Source organism: Nesoenas mayeri, assembly GCF_963082525.1.
Source record: "Nesoenas mayeri genome assembly, chromosome: 16".
Classification (NCBI taxonomy): Eukaryota; Metazoa; Chordata; class Aves; order Columbiformes; family Columbidae; genus Nesoenas; species Nesoenas mayeri.
Window position 1 is genome coordinate 1,874,468 of NC_137562.1, and position 20,182 is coordinate 1,894,649.

General features: G+C 45.2%; 1 protein-coding gene across 9 annotated transcripts in view; it reads left to right on the plus strand.

The window, feature by feature from the left end:
- The window catches only part of RALGAPB (Ral GTPase activating protein non-catalytic subunit beta), a 70,167-nt gene that overhangs the window by 29,169 nt on the left and 20,816 nt on the right, over positions 1 to 20,182 (plus strand). For 7 of the 9 annotated variants that reach the window (XR_013922925.1, XM_080354930.1, XM_080354933.1 and 4 more), the window contains 10 exons: positions 3,455 to 3,656; positions 4,789 to 4,956; positions 5,984 to 6,098; positions 6,305 to 6,452; positions 8,823 to 8,887; positions 9,887 to 10,019; positions 11,920 to 12,053; positions 15,280 to 15,462; positions 17,481 to 17,632; positions 19,610 to 19,797. Coding sequence is in view for 8 of the 9 variants with exons in the window: in XM_080354930.1 (XP_080211056.1) it covers positions 3,455 to 3,656; positions 4,789 to 4,956; positions 5,984 to 6,098; positions 6,305 to 6,452; positions 8,823 to 8,887; positions 9,887 to 10,019; positions 11,920 to 12,053; positions 15,280 to 15,462; positions 17,481 to 17,632; positions 19,610 to 19,797 (1,488 nt within the window). In the remaining variant the exon portion in view is untranslated. The remainder of the gene's footprint in view (positions 1 to 3,454; positions 3,657 to 4,788; positions 4,957 to 5,983; positions 6,099 to 6,304; positions 6,453 to 8,822; positions 8,888 to 9,886; positions 10,020 to 11,919; positions 12,054 to 15,279; positions 15,463 to 17,480; positions 17,633 to 19,609; positions 19,798 to 20,182) is intronic. The other 2 variants (XM_080354931.1, XM_080354935.1) reach the window with 2 other exon arrangements.

Genomic DNA, 20,182 nt, shown 5'->3' on the forward strand with positions numbered 1-20,182 from the left:
CCTCTCCAGCTTTCTTGTAGGTCCTCATTGGGTACTGGAAGGTTCCTCACCCATCCCCATGGGGAGCTCTGCACACTCCAGCTGGTCATAGAAGGTGATACCCCATCCTGTCCTTCCTAAAGAGCCTGGGGGAAAAAGCTTTGGGGGAAAGTCTCCTCCTCCTGCTGGTCCTTCTCCTTTCCATTCTGCATTGCCCCCCTCCCCTCTGTGACTGCTGGTGGGGGAGTTTGTGGCTGTTTGGCTCTGGGTCCTCTGCAGACTTCACCTGGATCCAGCTTCTCCTCAGCAGCCTCCTCACCTGCAGCCCAGCTCTGTCCTGGCCTTTCCCTGCCTCAGGAAAACCCCCATGTGCCGAGATCTGCGGTGGAGCTTCTCCCCTCAGCAACTGACCTCAAGTCCCAAAGAAAGTTTCTGTGAATGCGAGCTGTGAGCAACCCCGACTAGGGACATGGTGAGCGGCTCGGTCACAGGCCCTGCACGTTCAGCAGCTCTGCGGGTGGTGGCATTCCCGCCTGAAACCTCCCTCTGTGCTCTGGAGAGTGTTTTTCAGATGTTGGTGTTTCGGGGAGTGTTCTGCCTTTCATTTCTGCTTTGGGAGGCTGTTGGTGGAGCTGGCGATCGGGGCTGTGCCCAGGTGTGCAGGCAGGAGCACTGTGGGGCAGGGATGATGGAGCTGCGGTACCCTCAGGAGCTGGGGGTTTGGCTTTGCTGTGGGGAGACTGCGGGCAGCTGACCGTCCCCTGTGAGACACCCCGGTCACGGCTGGGACAGCCCCGTGGGTCAGTGACCGTCCCCTGTGAGACACCCCGGTCACGGCTGGGACAGCCCCGTGGGTCAGTGACCGTCCCCTATGAGACACCCCGATCACGGCTGGGACAGCCCCGTGGGTCAGTGACCGTCCCCTATGAGACACCCCGATCACAGCTGGGACAGCCCCGTGGGTCAGTGACCGTCCCCTATGAGACACCCCGGTCACGGCTGGGACAGCCCCGTGGGTCAGTGACCGTCCCCTGTGAGACACCCCGGTCACCACCAGCACAGCGCAGCGTGGGGCAGGTACTTGAGCTGGGAAGGGTTAATACATCTATTGAAAGGAATGACGTGCATTGATATGACCAGCTCTCAATCTTAATAGTATTTTGTAACTTTTTGTTCGTTGTTTTGCATGGTATTTTCAGAACCATAATTTTGGACCTGAATGCCAATTTCCTGTGTGTTTAATGAGCTTGCTGTATCATAAAGCTTTTAATCTCTTTTTAAAAAAGCTAAAAGCTTCTTAACTTATATTACGATTTCACCATCTTAAAAGTATTTTATAATTACTGCTGTCCTTTGATTTGTTTCCATTTTATTTCTATTATCTTGCAGCATCTTTTATCCAAATTCTTCTTTCTTATAAATCTTGTAAGTAGGAACCAGTAGCTTTTCCTTAATTGCGATCATGCTTTTCTTTTTCCATAATCCCATCTTTTATTTGTAAACTCATTCTCATTGTCTTTTGTAGCTTTTGCACTTTTCCTTGAAAAAGACAAGTGATTTTTTTTGTGTGTGTTTTTGAATGGGGAGGATTGTTGGCAAAAGCAAATTAATCTGCCTGAATCAGTCCCATCTTTTCTGTACTTTAGTCTGTGATCATGTCATGAGTTTCAGGACTTTGCACTAACCATGTTTTTTTTACTTAAAGCTTATTTTACAGACCTAGTGTTTGATTTGTATGCATTGTGCATGTAGTGTTTTTTTCCAACTACAATATATTGCTGGCTAGCTTATTTAGGACAAAAAATGGCTCATGGGAAGATGCATAAAGATTTGTGCTTATTTGCTACTTATGTCATGAAAATTTGCAAGGTAACAGTGGGTTAAACTACAAATTTAAAGACAAAAAATGAAGAGTAGATACCTGAAGTGTTCTTTAAAAAACGAAACAAACAAACAAAAACCCCTATCCATAAATTAACAGGCATTAACTATGGAAGCGTTAATGGGCCTTTGTTTGCAAGACTGTGAACCTGATGTTCCCCAGCATCCCAGCCTTGAGCTAGCAGAGGTTCTCTGGTACTGGCATGATTCTATTAGGAGCACACATTATCTGCTCTTTGGTTTTGTAAGTCTTAGCTAAAAATAGGAGGGAACCTGCTCTTTCTGCTGCTACTAATCCAAGAGTGAGGTTGTCCAAGGAAAAAACCAACCAAACCAATTGCATTGGTGCCATCGCGGAAGGAAGGATGAAGCCAGCAAAGCGAGCGGCCTCCTGCATCGTGTGCACATCGTACTGATGTGCCAAAGGGGGACCAGAAACTCTCTAGAAAGATGTGAATTCAGCTGCTTGGGCCAGGAGCACAAAGCTGGGCAGGGTCCCGTCCTGTTCAGGTGACACGGGGCGCCCTGGAGCTTCCTGTGGGTGGGCAGGACAGGCCGGCCGGGCCTCGCATTTCTTGGGCAATTTCAGTGTCATGGGAGGAGAGAGGGACCAGATCAGGAGAGTGGGTTCCAGCAAACTTCTCTTTCTGAAATGAGGCCTTAGACTTTTATGATTATTATTTTTAAATAAGTACATTTATACAATAAAATTGGATCAAAGTGGTTTGGTGTTCAGAGCAGCATCACAGGTTAGTTGACCAGCTGAAAGTTAAGGACTTGCTTGGAAGTCACAGTAGTGGCACTGTCTAAATGTTTTTTTGGTATTTTAAGGCAGCAAGGCAAGGTGGTTCTTTGTTTATCCGGAGATGAGAACTAGGTGAGGGGAGATCCTTGTCCTCCAGAGAGGGAATGGAGCTGGTGAGGGGCTGGAGCACAAGTGTGATGGAGCAGCTGAGGGACCTGGGGGTTCAGCTGGAGAACAGGAGCTGAGGGGAGACCTTCTGATCTCTGAACTGCCTGAAAGGAGCTTGGAGCCAGGGGGGTCGGGCTCTGCTCCCCAGGAACAAGCGCCAGGAGCAGAGGAAACGGCCTCAAGTTGTGCCAGGGGAGGTTGAGGTTGGATCTGGGAACAATTTCTTCCCCAAAGGGCTGTGGGGCATTGGAACAGGCTGCCCAGGGCAGTGCTGGAGTCACCAGCCCTGGAGGGGTTTAAAAGGCGTTTAGACGAGGTTCTCAGGACATGGGTTAGTGCCAGAGTTAGGTTAGGTTATGGTTGGACTCGATGATCCTGGGGGTCTCTGCCAACTGAAATGATTCTATTAAATGATTCTCATATTGGATATAAGTGAACTCCTCCCAGCAGACAGTTGGGGGAGGCTCTAGAATGTGAAGGTCATTTGTTATCCTTACAAAGAAAAAAGTTAGTTACACCCACAAAGACTTTCTAAACAGAGGCACTGACTCAAATATAGTGAACTAACAGCTTTATGATGACTACTAAATTTGACTTGATCTTTGTGTCCAGGATCCCATGAGCCTATGACATACATTAACAAACACCGTGAAACGCCGTTTGTTTCTCTTCTCTTCCCAGCTATAGCAACTCAAGCCAGTGTGGAGTTCCGCCGGAAGGGATCGCAAATGTCCACGGACACCATGGCTTCCAACCCCACCTTTGATGCCAGCGAATTCCCGGACAACTATGAAGCGGGAAGGGCAGAGGCGTGCGGGACACTGTGTAGGATATTTTGTAGCAAGAAGACTGGGGAGGAAATATTACCAGCTTACCTATCCCGGTACTGACCCATCTTCCGGTTGCTTTGTTGGTGTAACTGTGTGGTGCACGTTGATTCTCGGTTTCGAAGCGGCGGCGCGGGGTGCAGGCAGCAGCGGGATGCTGTTGCGTTGTGCTGGCGGGTCAGAACAACCGCGCTGGCCTGCAGGGGGGGTCCCGCCAAACCGAGCGGGGTTTCCTTGTGTCCCCTCGCAACGCTGGTTTTCATCGGGTGTTCTTCAAGGTCCAGCTGAAGGGAAGTCACTTAAAGTGTCTCCCAGCTGGAAGGAAACTTGTCTTGTTGGTACTTTCTTGCCTCTTGCGTTCTGGTTTGTTTTATTTTTTTGATGTATTTATTTGTCACTGAATGTTGTTCAGATGGAAAAAGTAAGTGTGCAGACGTAAGGCTATGTGCACTTTATTAGACCATGAAGGGTCTTACATTGTCATACACCACAACACTGGGGTGGAATGTGTTTGTGGTGTGGGGTTTTTTTCCCCCCTTTAAATTTAGAAATCCACAAATTCAACTGTTTTATTTAGAATAGTTGTGTTCTGAATGACCTCTGTTTTCAGTTTTGTTTCCAATGAAAAGGCAGTCTTGTCTATCATCAAATTAGTGTTAAATGTGAAATAGCACAGGCCAGAGGCAGAGACCCAGCTTGAGGCCGTGACCCTCTCAAACTGCCCAGGTCCATTTGTCTCAGGTGGCATCAAAACTTCCAGAAGACAGAACTATTTTAATTTCTCACATCTTGCAATGTGTTCTCTGTGGATAGTTTGTGTTTCTCTTACCCAGCCAGTGAGATTCCTCTGTGTTTGCAAGGCTTGTGTTGGGGAGTTCACATCAAGGTCTGGCCCAGTCTCGCTGGGAGCCCTGTGGTGCAGACCCTGCTGGGCCCACCAGAGCCTTCCAGAACACTGCTGGACCAGCTTCTCACCTGGAGTACAGGTGGTTTGTGAGGGAGTTTGTTAAGCTGCTTGGGTGCTAAAGTAATTGGCAAGAGGATGTTCCTTAAACATATCCTAGCTCCGATTTTGAAACTCCCTCTGTGTTATATAGGAAAGGTCAAATAGCGTCTGCAGATTCTTATTCATGTGGGATGCGGATGCTTTTTGTGTGCAAATAATTTAACCTCATCTTTCTTTGTCAGATTTTACATGCTTTTAATTCAGGGTTTGCAGATAGCGGATTTTGTTTGCCACCCCGTTCTTGCCAGCATTATTCTCAACTCTCCCCCGTTGTTCTGCTGTGACCTGAAAGGGATTGATGTCGTCGTTCCTTATTTCATTTCGGCTCTTGAAACCATTTTACCCGACAGGTAAATTGTTATTTCCATATAAACATTGTCAGAAGTGTGGGGAGGTGTTTATCTTGTGAGGCTTCTGTCATTCCGAGTAATTTCACTGAAGAAAATCTGTGGTGTGGACCCCATAGTGTGTATGTATTTGATGGTGATAACAGTGGCACCTCAGAAGCTCTAATTTTCAGTTTTATTTAATGCCACCTTTTTAAAGCAATAGCGCTGTTATTTTAAATGAAATATGTGAGCTGTGTTATCTACATATTCATTGATGGAAAGCAGTATTTATAAGAATAGGGAGGACGAGTGATTTAGCTCAAATATGTTGATCACCTAGTGATTTTTAAGTAAAATTTCACAGGCTATTCACCACAGCAACAGCCACTAATGACTTCATTAAGAGAGTCGTCTTACACATCATTAAATAGAAAAATCGATACTTTAGTTCTTAAACCAGAAGATGTGACCTCACTTGTCGGAGCTTTATAGATTTCTGGACATTTTGTTAATGAACTTGGTGCTGCCTTCAACATATGTTTTATGCCTTGGTGCTGCATTTTATTTTGAAGTTATGCATAGGGTGTTCATATTCTGGGCTTCAGTCTGAGCCATTGCTTCTTTTGGATAGGTCTTGTGAGTAGAATGTGCTGGTGGCTACAGAAAAACAGTTGGATCTGTTAGCTAAGCAGCTGGTGTTTTATGCAACGTGCGCACGAGCGTATTCTGGGCATCTCTGATAATCCTGGGTGGGTTTGAGACCCAAACTTCCTGCTTTGAAGGTGCGGTATATTAATAATGCTTTCATCAGCTCATTGCTTTTATATGGGGTACAGAATCCTTTGCAAGTGATGGTTTCTGCCCTAAGTCATTGTGTTATTGCTGCTGTTAAAAAGAAAAGAAAAAGACTCCTGAGCCCAGAAGAACAGCTACATTGTATACCGCAAATTGTTTAAGACTGCTGGGTGGCTATATATTTAATTTTAAGTAAATTTGACTCTAAATTCCTGTGAAAAGTTGATTAACTGTATGATGCTTTGATTTGCAGAGAACTCTCAAAGTTTAAAATCTATGTAAACCCCACAGAGCTAAGAAGAGCTTCGATTCACATCTTACTGTCCTTGTTACCTCTCCCTCATCATTTTGGAACCATAAAGTCTGAGGTAGTAAACTCACCGCCTTGTTTCGCGTTTCTGTTTTTGTGTTCCTGGTTAGTTGGGAGTGGGATTTGGGTGACCTGTGGGTTGGCTTTGGTGGTGTGTTTGTCTCTCACAGCAAAGCCTGTGGGAGCACCGTGTGCTGTGGCTGTCGGCTCTGAAACTGCGCTGATCTGCTCTCTGATACTGAAATACATGTGGTTTTCCTTCAGGTTGTCCTGGAAGGGAAATTCAGCAACGATGACAGCTCAACGTATGATAAACCAGTAACCTTCCTCTCCTTGAAGCTGAGGCTTGTGAATATTCTTATAGGAGCTCTGCAAACGGAAACAGATCCCAACAACACTCAAATGATACTAGGTTAGTTCAACTTTTTACTTTATTAACTGTGTTATAGAATTGTCTGTCTTAATCTGTTCTGGAATAATATGGGTTATTGGTAAAATGTTGATTGCAAGAAAAAAGATAAGGTTCCTGGCAGGTTATCATTTGTATAATCATGTTACAAAAACATCTTGAAAATCTCACTTTTTTGTTAAAGTAATTTCTCTCTTTTTACAAATGTGGAATAGTACTAGGAAAGTAAAGCACATTGTAGCAGGAAACGTCAGTCGTAAGTACAAATGGAAACAGGAAAATAGAAAAGATTTAATATTAGGAAGGATTTTTGAGTAATGGGTTTCAGGCAGCATTTTAGTTTCTGGCATAGCCTAGAAACAGATACTGGGTGACCAGTGGTCCAGCACGGGCTAAATACAGCTGACATTTGTTTAGCACTGTGTAAATCCTCAGACAGAGGCTTTGGAGCAGAGTCTGGAGATGCTTTGTACTTCGGTACCAAACTGTTCTTTGTGGTGATGAGTGTGTTAAGATTATTCTGAATACTCAGTAAGTGGAAGCTGAAAACCTGAATAGTGCGTAATCTGTCAAGTTAAATATCTTTTTAGACAAGTAAAAAATGTGCTTGGCTTTTATTCTGCCTTATTTTTCTGTCTCTAAAAGTGCCTTTTTGCACATTGTGTTGTTCTTGTCCTTCAGTATTTACAATAGCACTGGCCTTGTGTGTGTTTAAGAGGACACAGACACGCTGGTGCTGGGAGAATGTGCAGGGGAACAAATCCAGGCTGCAGGATTCGCGGAGTTTCCTTGCAGAGGCTGAAATAATGCCTTGACCAGCGGAAGACTAGAGGAGAATGATGTGAAGGAAGGGTTATTTGCAGGCAGTGTTGGTGAGGGGGTGCAGATAACCAGTTTTCCAAGTGTGGCTGCAGGGTGACAGGTAGTTAAACCCACCTGAGCATCCTGCACCCTCCTTGATGAGCTGGGAAGATGCTGTTTCCCATTCTTGTTTCCACGATGGTCCGTACCAGACCATCTCACCCATATTCCTGTTGCTAAACCCCTTTTCCGTATGTGATGTTTTGGCTGGAGAGGATTCATGAGTCTCCAGTTAACCAGAGATTCTCACACGTGCCACCAGCTTCTCAACCAAATCCCCGTTTCCAGCTGCTCGCTAAATGTTTGACAGCGAGAGGTGCGTTTGCCTTCATACAGTAAGTGGTGTTTTCCCAAACATTCCTTGCTGGGGAAGGGAGGGCAGCTGAAAGTTTAAATACCTGGCACTGTGTCCTTGCTGCTGCTTTCCCGGGGTGATGCTGGTTCACTGCAGCACCCAGAATGCACCCGCAATTGTAATGAACAGTGTCTTACACTTGGGTGTCGTTGTCTCTCCTGAGACAGAAGAGTTCCCTGCCTGCTGCCTGGGCTGGGGCCACAGGGTTGGCTGCCCCTGCCCTTGGAGCCTCAGCTTTTCATGACAGTGTTTTGGGCACTGCTGGAAAACAAAGCACAGACGGCGAGAGGCCGGGGGTGACTTCCAGGGAGAGAGAATTTCAGCGTATCTCACCTCACATTAGGAACTGGCCTCCTCATTTAGGAAATTGGTTTTATTTTAGCCACATTAAAACAAAAACAATTTTTAATTTGCTCTGTAAACCTACAGATTATCAATTATACAAAAATTAGCCCTTTTTTTTGGTGGGGCAGGCAGAAATATCTTTCTAAAAGTAAAACTCCTCACATTACCATGGTTTGGGTGTTCTTTTCACTGGCCACATCAGTATGAGGGCAAGCGCGGTCCCTTGTGCTGATGTCTTAAGGGCTGACTGGACCAGACGTTATTCACTTGATCTTCCAGTGGGTTGTTCTATGTACTGATAGTTCATTAGGACTTGAAAATATGGTTTTGTTTCTAGTCACCAGCTGCCTTTTGGCTTCTAATGGCCAAAGTGGAGAAGGGGCCAAGGCCACTGTGTAACCCTTGAGGTGGATCTGGACTACGCAGCTCTCTCAGTTATCTAACAAATACCCTTATTTTATACACAGAATCAGTAGATATCATAAATGTAGCCTGACTTTTTAAATTAGCACAATCTGATGGGAGACAAGGAGCGTTTCCAGGCCTTCTGTGAAACCAAAATCCTTATGAACTGAGGAATACTAAAAAACTATGTTCAAAGCATTTTGAAAGTAGCTGAAAACACACTCTCTCAGCTCTCATCGGCTTCACATGGCTAAACCCGAAGCAAATCCTGTTTTATACACCACTTTATAAGAGTTTTTGTAGAACAGGATGGTGATCCTGTCTGTTAGACTTTCAGTGCTTCTTTGCAAATTTTAGCAGTGAATATTGTACTGCCATCCTTAGTTACCTTCTATCTGATTCTTCAGGTGCAATGTTAAATATTGTTCAAGATTCAGCACTGTTAGAAGCCATTGGCTGTCAGATGGAAACGGTAAGTATTTTTTGTTTATGAAGTTCCCGCTTCAGAAAGAACACTTTACTAATGTTATCTGCTGTAGCAAGGTGCTCAGTCAGCATCTTGAGCTTTGATTGTCTTTTTTTTCCTCCATTGTACCTGAGAGCATCCTCTGGTATAGGGAACTCACAGAATCCCAGAGTGTCAGGGCTTGGAAGGGACCTGGAAAGCTCATCCAGTGCAATCCCCCCATGGAGCAGGAACACCCAGATGAGGTTACACAGGAAGGTGTCCAGGCGGGTTGGAATGTCTGCAGAGAAGGAGACTCCACAACCCCCTGGGCAGCCTGGGCCAGGCTCTGCCACCCTCACCCCCAACAAGTTGCTTCTCATATTCAAGTGGAACCTCCTGTGTTCCAGTTTGCACCCATTGCCCCTTGTCCTGTCACTGGTTGTCACCAGAAGAGCCTGGCTCCATCCTCCTGACACTCCCCCTTTCCACATTGATCCCCATGAATGAGTCCCCCCTCAGTGTCCTCTTGTCCAGCTCCAGAGCCCCAGCTCCCTCAGCCTTTCCTCACACGGGAGATGCTCCACTCCCTGCAGCATCTTGGTGGCTGCACTGGACTCTCTGCAGCAGTTCCCTGTCCTGCTGGAACTGAGGGGCCACAGCTGGACACAATATTCCAGGTGTGGTCTCCTCAGGGCAGAGCAGAGGGGCAGGAGAACCTCTCTGACCTACTGACCACCCCCTTCTAACCCACCCCAGGTACCATTGGCTTCCTGGCCACAAGGGCCCAGTGCTGGCTCATGGTCACCCTGCTGTCCCCAGGATGCCCAGGTCCCTTTCCCCTACGCTGCTCTCCAACAGGTCATTCCCCAGCTTACACTGGAACCTGGGCTTGTTCCTGCCCAGATTCAAGACTCTACACTTGCCCTTGTAAGATTTCATTAAGTTTTTCTCTGCCCAACTCTCCAGCCTGTCCAGGTCTCACAAGAACCATCTCATTGCTCAAAACTGACTTTCAATTTGCAGAACGGTGGTGAAAATAACGTGTTCAAAAGCCACAGCCGCACTAACAGCGGCATCAGCACCGCGAGCGGGGGCAGCACGGAGCCCACAACGCCTGACAGTGAGAGGCCAGCACAAGCGCTTCTGAGGGACTATGGTAAGGACAGCGCTTCTGAAAACACCCCCATGATGTACCAGGGTGACGTCTGGTGGGTTTCTTCTGTTCATTTCTGGCTAACACACTAATTAATATGTGGGGGGGGGTCTGGACCCAGGGTGCATAGCCCTTTGTTCATTGCCTTTGTGCTCACGTGCGCTCTGTAGTCGGTTGGTTTTTAATCCTACTAAAGGACCCTGTTATTTTAAAAATAAGAATGTAAAAGTGTTTGCAAACTGCTTTACTTTAGCTTATGTCTTCAAGACACTTGGTTTTCATGAACAATAGCGGGATAAATGTGCACCAAGTGGGGATTAATTGCTTCATTCGTTTTGGTAGCATTCCAAATGCTTACGTGACTTCTGCAGCACCTTTTCCTAAACCATATTTAAAGAGTGTTTGAGGGATTCCTGGTTTTGCAGAGCAAGTAAGCAGAATGCTTGTGATGTGGCATTTGTTACTACAAGATAATTTAGTAATTAACTTTAGTTTGCTGTGTCTTGTAATGTGTCTTTGTAATAAAGTCCATGTTCTTCTAAATCTCTGTGTGGGAAGCCAGCCAAATGTCGAGATGCTGGAATTTACTGACTCCTTTGGCCTTCGTCAGTTTAGCTGATCTTGGCTGGGTGAATATGAGAACACGTCACCTTTGTCATGTTGTAGCCTGGGTTGACAACTCTGTTCTCGCCAACCAAAACTGTGGGGATTTTTTCTCTACTTCTTTAACTAAGGAGAGGATGGAGATTATCAGGGAAGATTGTAGTATATTCTAATGACTCATAGAACCATGTTGTTGCTTACCCTACATGATTTGTTTGAAATTATTAAGGTGTTGGTTTGCAGCACACCATCTGAATTGTGTTTTAATTCATACGGGTTTTCACTGACAAGTGCTTGCAAAAATATTCATTTGTGAGGTTAAAAAAATAATCTTTTAAATATTTAACTTATTGAGTCTTTGAACCATGGCATGACTTGAAAGATATTTTTGTGATGTGTTAATTTCATTGGATTTTTAAAATTTCCTGTGCACAGAAGGTAAGGTGGGAAAGAATTCATGTGTTTCTGCTGGATGCTTCAGACAAGAGAGAATTGAAAAACGATGGTCTATTTTTGCTGTTTAACTGCAGCAGACAGTTGAATATACTACTAGTGTAACACTGACTTTAGTTCTCCAGTGTTAAGCATGAAGATTTAAGTTTTGGAAGGATACACCTGAGCTGTCATGGTTCTCGTGTCTCTATAACCAGTCATTTAGCAGTTTTCATTTCTGAAATTAATTTGCCTACTTAACAAATGTGAACAGTATTTGTATTCCTTGTGTTTTGAAATGAGAACAAGTGATATTAAATCATTTTCTATTTGTAATTTTGAGCTAGAGACTCAGGGAAATTAAAGGTCTGGAAATAATTGCATATTTTTCTCCAGACCTGATTCTTTAATTATCTGCAGTTACCTAACTAGTACAACTTGTGATAAACAGTAGATTTAGAAAGAATGAGTAACTTCTGGCATATCTGAAGTTACACAAGCTCTATTAGTTCATTACTGATGCCTAAATATACAAGTACTAATGTTTAATATACATTTCCAATGCCAAAATTTTTCTGAGCCTGCAGGACATGACAGCAATTGAAGTACAATAGCAAGAGCTGGGATTGTCCAAAATGTCTTTTAAAAAGATAAGCTAGTCTGAATGTATTTGTGAGATGTCTGGTGGTGTCTATAAGGGAGTTAGCCTGTGCAAAAGTCACCAGCCCAAGTTGTAGATTCAGGGTTGTCTGTAGTTTGATTTAACGTGTGTATTGTGGCTGCTTTGGCTTGTGCCTGTGCTTTGCCTCTTGTCACTAACGCGTGGTTGTTTTCCCTCCCTGCGGTGCGGTGTGGGGTTATATCCTAGCTCTTCATACAGATACAGCTGCTGGGCTGCTGATCCGCAGCATCCACCTGGTCACGCAGAGACTCAACTCGCAGTGGAGACAGGATATGAGCATCTCTCTGGCCGCGCTGGAGCTTCTGTCCGGACTGGCCAAGGTGAGAGGTGACTCTTTGTGTGCTCTAGCTTTTCTCCAAGGGTGGTCGTAGTCCTGGTTGGGTGAAAGTCGTGCCAGCGAGCAGGCAGCTGTGTCTGAGTTTGTACTTTTACACTCCAGCATCTCCTTGTGTGAACGCTCTGTGGCTCCAGTGACGTGGCCCTGTCACCACCTGTTGGCTCCATGTGAACCTCAGGGTGGTTTGTTCAGAGACATGTGGCTCTGTTACAGAATCCCAGGATGTCAAGGGTTGAAGGGCCCCAGTGCAATCCCCCCATGGGGCAGGAACACCCAGATGAGGTTACACAGGAAGGTGTCCAGGCGGGTTGGAATGTCTGCAGAGAAGGAGACTCCACAACCCCCTGGGCAGCCTGGGCCAGGCTCTGACACCCTCACCAGGAACAAGTTTCTTCTCATATTCAAGTGGAACCTCCTGTGTTCCAGTTTGCACCCATTGCCCCTTGTCCTGTCACTGGTTGTCACCAGCAGAGCCTGGCTCCATCCTCCTGACACTGCCCCTTTCCATCTTGATCCCCAGGAATGAGTCCCCCCTCAGCCTCCTCTTGTCCAGCTCCAGAGCCCCAGCTCCCTCAGCCTTTCCTCACATGGGAGATGCTCCACTCCCTGCAGCATCTTGGTGGCTGCGCTGGACTGTCTCTGCTCTTGTTGCACTAGCTGGGTGGCTGCTGCCCATTCTTATGGATTCCCATCTGTTCTGGGCTTCTGTTTTTGCACTGCCGGGGATCTATCTGCCATATGAGGTTGCAGAGTTGAGGAGAAACTCAGCACTAAGCTTCCAGTGGCAGTGCAGGGGCCTGGGCCGTTGGTTTTCAAGCCCACATGAACCATTTCTCAGAGCTTTGCTTTGCTGGTCTGTTCAGTGTGGAACAAGACTTACAAATAAGAGATTTTCCTGTTCTTAGTTGGGAGAGTGAAAATATGTCAGGGTATTAAACAACTTAATTGCTCTTTTTCTAAGGGCTGTACCTGCTTTTTCCCTTCCATCTCATATTGGAAATAGCTTTCTGAGCTTAGAAAATGATAGTGTATTTCTAATATGAAGGCATTACTTCTTCAGAGCTGATCTTGATTCAACAGCAAACAACTGAACTCAAAGCTACTAGGTGGTGGAGGGCTTTTTTTGCTGAGAAATAAAATGCCCTTTTCTGCTTGAAGCCTCTTGTCCCCAAGCTGCATTTCATGATGTTTCTTAAGCAGAAGTCCTGTTTATTTACAACAGCCACCATGACCTGGAATGACCGTTCAGCATTTCCCATCACATTCCCCCAGGACCTTGACAGATCTCTCTGAAATGTGTGTGTCTCAGGCATTTTTTAGGGCATAGAGTCAGCACGGAGCCATGTTGAGCTGGGCGCTTATTTATTTATTACTGCAGCAGCACGAGCTGAAGGAGCATTTGAAAGTGTTGTGCAATGAGTTAATGTATGGTTATTACATCTTATAGAGCATCATACAGAACTAGGGGTTCCTGCGGCTTATGTGGTTAAGCCAGGGGGTGGGTTGCTTGGTTGGTTGGGGTTCTGTGGGTTTTTTGTGTTTGTTTTTTTTGCTCTTGACTTGCAATGAGACAGGAATGAGAAAATACATTATCTTTTCAGATGCCTACCCAGGTTAATATTAAATATCATCATCTTAGTATATTCTCATGCAACTGAAGTAATTCTTCCTCTGGGGTATCTTGAATATCTTTTTGCTTCCTAACAAAGGGTAGGAAGAGATCACCTCTTACTGCAGAGCAGTGAGTGGAGAACCGGTTCTGCTTGTGCCTTTGGAGGTGACAGGTCCCAAAGCCCTTCCCAGCTCAGGGGCTGCCCTGCTTCAGCACCAGGTTACCAGTGGGACTTGGTAAATCGGAAAATCCTGTTTCCTGCAAGAGTGCTGGTTCACCAACCTGCTTTTCATAGGCTCATCTGGATGGGACTCTGCTGCAGATCTTACACTTGTGAAGGTAACGCTGCCTTCACCCCGCTTTGTGGAGAACAGCTGCTGGTGGCACCAGCAAGACCAACCACTGTCGTGCTGGGATAAGGGTGCACCCTCATGAGTAAAGCTTTATACGGTGTGGGCAGAGGAGGAAAACTGACTGTTCCTGTGCCAAGTCACAGGCTGGGAAGAAAACAGAAGAGAATTCAGTTCTTTAGTTTTATAATGTAGATCCTCATGTCTCTATACCAGGCTCTTCACTGGGCCTCTGCTCTGAGCCTGGTGCCCTGGAGCCCTGAGTTGAGAGAGAAGCTGAGGGAGTTTTGCAATGAGTCCTGGCGGGGGTTATGGGGGTTTTTGATGGTTTTTGTTTGAGGATGGGTTTTCTGTCCCTTTTTCACTGGTGAAAGTTCCTGTGCTGACAAAATATAGGGCAACAAAGATGCTGCAGGGAGTGGAGCATCTCCCGTGTGAGGAAAGGCTGAGGGAGCTGGGGCTCTGGAGCTGGACAAGAGGACACTGAGGGGGGACTCATTCCTGGGGATCAATATGGAAAGGGGCAGTGTCAGGAGGATGGAGCCAGGCTCTTTTCAGTGACAACCAGTGACAGGACAAGGGGCAGTGGGTGCAAACTGGAACACAGGAGGTTCCATTTAAATATGAGAAGAAACTTCTTCCTGGTGAGGGTGGCAGAGCCTGGCCCAGGCTGCCCAGGGGAGTTGTGGAGTCTCCTTCTCTGCAGACATTCCAACTCGCCTGGACACCTTCCTGTGTAACCTCATCTGGGTGTTCCTGCTCCATGGGGGATTGCACTGGATGAGCTTTCCAGGGCCCTTCAACCCCTGACATTCTGGAATTCTGTGAAATATGCCTAGTGGGAAGTTATGTGAGTAGAATGAAGCCCTGTGGAATGGAGACTTGGCAGTGCGGGGTTCTCAGAGGTACAGAATGGGTTGGTAGGGCTGAAGGAGAGAGGTATTTACCCCTAATAAGTTTCAAATACTGATTTATTCAGTGCTTAGTTTCTTACCGAACTATATTGGTACCACTCTTGCTCTTGGAAACGAAGCCGTGCAACATAGTGGCACCTCAACACAGCGATTCTTTCCTTTAAGTTTCAATACCCATTGCTGTTAAATACTTTTACCCACATCTTTTAAGCTGTAATCCTAAAAGAGCTCAACCGTTTATTCCTATTTCTTAAAACTGCATTGAAAAAGGCTTTTTCAAACCGTTTCTTCTCTGGAAGATTCCTGTGGAGCTCTCTTGTTTGCTGTGCACAGGTGAAGGTGGTGGTGGACTCCTCAGATCGCAAGAGAGCCATCAGCTCCGTGTGCAGCTACATCGTGTACCAGTGCAGCCGCCCGGCCCCGCTGCACTCCCGTGACCTGCACTCCATGATCGTCGCCGCCTTCCAGTGCCTCTGCATCTGGCTCACCGAGCACCCCGACATGCTGGACGAGAAGGTTTGCATCTCTGCTCGATAGATTGTGATGCTTTTTGTGCCCAACCTGTCCTTGATGCAGTTGGTTAGTTCTCAAAAGTATATAGGAAGTTCAAAACTAGTCTCTGTGCAAAGTAGTTTTGAATTTTGATTTCTACTCTTTATTCACCAAGAAGAGTTTTGGCTTTAAAATTGCCTTTCTGAGAATGTCTTGATCTTTCTTCTTGCGTTGTGAAACTGGAAAAAGAAGAAAACCAGAAAAAAAACCTCAGAAACTGAAAAGAGAAATATGGGAACTAATGGCCTATGTATATTATAGTTTACCAAAAGTAATGTCTCTTCTTATTCCTCAGCTCTTACCTGACTAAAACATTTTTGAGACTTAACAGAATTCCTTGGATGCAAATATCTTTATAATAGTAGTGTGTTTCACCAAGAAACCAGTGATCTAGGAACTGAGCAAGGCTCAGTTCAATAGCTGAACCCAAGATGGATTTTGCTGGGAAGCTTGAACAGTGCAGGAAATGAGAGATGCATGTTTCCAACAGCCTTCTGTGCTGCTGTTCAACAACTGAACACAATGCATCTCTTCATTGTTGGTTCCCTAGAGACAGCTCAGAGATCTTTCCCTATTGTTATATACAATGTATATTAATATATATTATAGAATATTTTAATATAGTTTTATATAGAACATATGTTTTCAATATCTGTATATATTATTTATGTCTTTTCTATGGCATAGATAAAAATATGTGTATTTTTTTAAATGAAAATTGCAAACCCACAAGTGGGACTTTAAGTAAAGGTGCTTTCTGTGTGCACTTTGGGGCTCTGGCGTGGCAGCAGGTGACCAGGACAAGATGCTTTCCCTGGATGTGGCACTGCATAGCTTTACTGAGTTCCATAATGCTTTATTTCCTTTCATTAGTTTCTTCTATTTTGACTATGATTACGTGTCGAGATAGTGTTACACACTGTGTGTAGTACATACTGGACACTTAGTAGCTCATTCCAAGTAGTGATAGCCAGCTGGGAACCTTTCAGTGCATTCACAGGTATGAGAATTGCAATTTTCCAGGGGTGTCACCTTATATTTGCTTTGAATTTCAACTGCTGTTTCACTAGCCAGTGCTGTGAACTCCTGTAATTCTTCACAGTTAGTGTTTGCATCTCAACTCTGGTTGATTTTGCTCTGTAAGAAAACTTTAATCTTCCTCTTCACCAATTTTCTGCATCAATTCTGAATATAAGGAAGGACACAGGCCAAGATGTAGAACCCTGCCTGGTGTCTGGTGGTAAAAAACGACCCCTTGTGTTCCAATTTTAGCCAGTTATTTATTAATGAGAATGCTTTCCTTGTTCTTCTATAGCTCAAGCCATAAGATTTGAACCTTTGCTATTGCAATTCAGATATTTTCAGCAAGTGATTTTGTGACGAGCAACACTTGTGAGTCACACCTGCAGCTGTGCCGAGCCCTGGCCTCTCCTGGAGCAGATCTGCTGTTGCTGTGTACTTTTAGAATTACTATTATTGTTTCTCTTGATGAAGTAGGTGCCATGATATATTTTACTTCTGGCAGCTGTTGGCAAGCAAAAGATTTGGAAAAGGATTTCTTGAGATTTTCCAGATGATTTCGTTCTTAATGCGCTTAATTAAAAGTTCTGCAGAGTGTCTCAGAAATGCATTAATTATCTCTTTAAATATGTTTTTCAGTTGCATTCTCAGTCCTCTTGGCAATTTTGTACATATGTAATCATATGTAATGGAATATACAGTCTGTATGTATTTATTCAGAGCACTTTTGACCGTTAGAATACAAACATAAGTAGACATCTGTCAGTGGAGAAAATATTGTTCCTACAGCAAATGTGATCTTGTTCTAACACTGTCTATTAGAATAATCTTCTGCATTTATTTCTGAGCTCATATTACCAGCAGTACTTTGTTTCAATCAATGGTATATCACTCTTCTGCTGAGGTCTTGAAGACATCTATCAAAGCACTTCTGCTTTAAGGTGGTTCCTTCTGTGTTTTAGGATTGTTTGAAAGAGGTGCTGGAGATTGTGGAGCTGGGCATTTCAGGAAGTAAATCCAAGAACAGCGAACAGGAGGTCAAGTACAAAGGAGATAAGGAGCCCAACCCCGCATCCATGAGAGTGAAGGATGCTGCTGAAGCTACCCTAACATGGTATGGGATTTGTCAGTGTGTTTACTGTTTGGCATTGTCTTGTCTGAGCATTTTAATTAGGGGTTCCCAGCTGGTGAGATCTATGTGCCGTAGCAAGAGCATTTGAAAAGTCAGCAAGAGGCTCCCTGTGTTGTGTCCATTGGGCAGGTTTGCTGTGTGCTCTGCCTTAGCTGCCTCCCCCTCCTGTCACAGATGTTCACAGATCAGAGTGTCAGGGACTGGAAGGGACCTGGAAAGCTCATCCAGTGCAATCCTCCTATGGAGCAGGAACACCCAGATGAGGTTACACAGGAAGGTGTCCAGGCGGGTTGGAATGTCTGCACAGAAGGAGACTCCACAACCCCCCTGGGCAGCCTGGGCCAGGCTCTGCCACCCTCACCGGGAAGAAGTTTCTTCTCATATTTAAATGGAACCTCCTGTGTTCCAGTTTGCACCCACTGCCCCTTGTCCTGTCACTGGTTGTCACTGAAAAGAGCCTGGCTCCATCCTCCTGACACTGCCCCTTTCCATCTTGATCCCCATGAATGAGTCCCCCCTCAGTGTCCTCTTGTCCAGCTCCAGAGCCCCAGCTCCCTCAGCCTTTCCTCACACGGGAGATGCTCCACTGAAAAAAAAAAAAAAAAAAGATCGCTGTGATTGCATCTTCCTCTGCCAGCGTCTTCCCTGGGGAGCACAGCCTGGCGCCCTGCAGCCCCGCTGCTCTGCTCTGCACCCTCTGCACACAGCAGCTCCCTCCGCCTCCCCCTTGACCTGTTCATCCTGTGTCTCCATTCCCCCTGATCCTCAGCCCCACAAGTTGTCCCATCCCCACCTTGTTGGGGTGACCGATAGTTGCTGTCTCCTGTGTGGTGCAGCAGGGAGAAGCTGCTGCAGGATGGGGTGTTGTTCTGCCCACAGCGTTGGGTTTGCTTAACATATTTGAGAGGTTGTGCGGGAAATGCAGTAACAGATAATGTGTGGGTTGGGAGGGGAAACAGAGAGGAAAATGGAGATTTGCTCCAGAGAAGCTGCAAAGCACTGTTTACTAGATGAACAGCATGGTGGTAGACAGGACAGATTGAGGATGGGCAGGATAAATATGTTTTGCAAAAGGCAGTAGCTGCTTTCTTTTTTGCTCTGCTTTGCAATAAAATTGTTATAATCTTTACTGTTAGTAAAAACAACTGTGTAATTTCCAGAGTAAAAACAACCGCTTGTTGGAACTTTTGTCCAAACCTTTTTCGTTGCCTAAAGGTGCCTGTTTCCATTTAGAGAGATGAAATTATCTGTTCTCAGAGCAAAGCAGAAAAGCGTGTGAGGAGGACTTAAACCCTTATTTTTGATCTGCATGGTGATGTTTAGAGTGAAGTCCTGAGTTAGATTGTGTGATCTTCAGTCTGACACTGGACAAGTCTCATTGTTTCCTGCCATAGACATTTTCAGTTTCTAATAGTATTGGGTAGATCCTGTGCAATGTGGGATGATTAAATCGGTACGTGCGGGAGCCCCCCAAGGCTGTGGCTCTGAGCAGGTTGATGCTGTTGGGCCACCCCTGGAGTTCTCCCAGTTCCCATCCATGGTGGTCATGCTGCTCTGACCCTGCTCTGTCTTAAACAGTTTTAAGTTAATGTAATCCGTGCTTGAAGAACATAACGGCAATCATAACTAGCGCATCTACCATGTCTGCTTTGCTTACTGATAGAAGAGCGGGCTACAACTATGGATGATTATCTCCAATTATCCATTATCTTACAAGAATGAACATTAAAAAAGCTTTAAAGCATCTTTATATCTTTATGTATTGTTCTGTAGACAGAGTGCTCTTCTTTGTAGGTTTTCATGTATGTTTTTCTGGAGTTACTGGTTTTAACACAAACTGCTGGTAGGGTAACTGCTACATCAAGATAGAAATTAAGAGTATGAGTGAAAGTCTGTGCTTGTGTGGAACAGTTTGTCTTCTTAACCTGTCATAACTCCCAATGTTTTTCTCACTTGCAGTATTATGCAGTTACTTGGAGCATTTCCCTCTCCCAGTGGCCCCGCGTCTCCTTGCAGCTTGGTGAACGAAACCACGTTAATTAAATACTCTCGTCTACCTACCATAAACAAGCATAGCTTCCGTTACTTTGTTTTGGATAACAGTGTCATCCTGGCGATGTTGGAGCAGCCTCTAGGGAATGAGCAGAGTAAGTTCATACTTCTCAATTCCTTCTTCCTCTGGTTAGAACTCTGCGTGTGAGCTGCAATACAAAGGTGCTTTGTCAAGCATCTGACGTTTCAGGGCTTTCCTGTTCTGTGGGTGTGCGATTGAGCAGAGTGTTGTTCTGCGGTGAAGCAGCAGGAATAACTTCAGTGTCACTGACAGTCCAACACGTACAAGCCCATCCAAATTGTTCATGCGTCTGGCTGTGCCTTTCACCCTGTTAACTCAGAGACTCGCAGCTGACTGCCATCTGAATTATTGCTGATGGACAAAAGCAGTAGCGTTACAGTTTCAAAATATCCTTGTTCATAAAAGGATGAAAATATAAAGATTGCAGGATGTTTGATGGGGATAAGTGCTCACCAAAT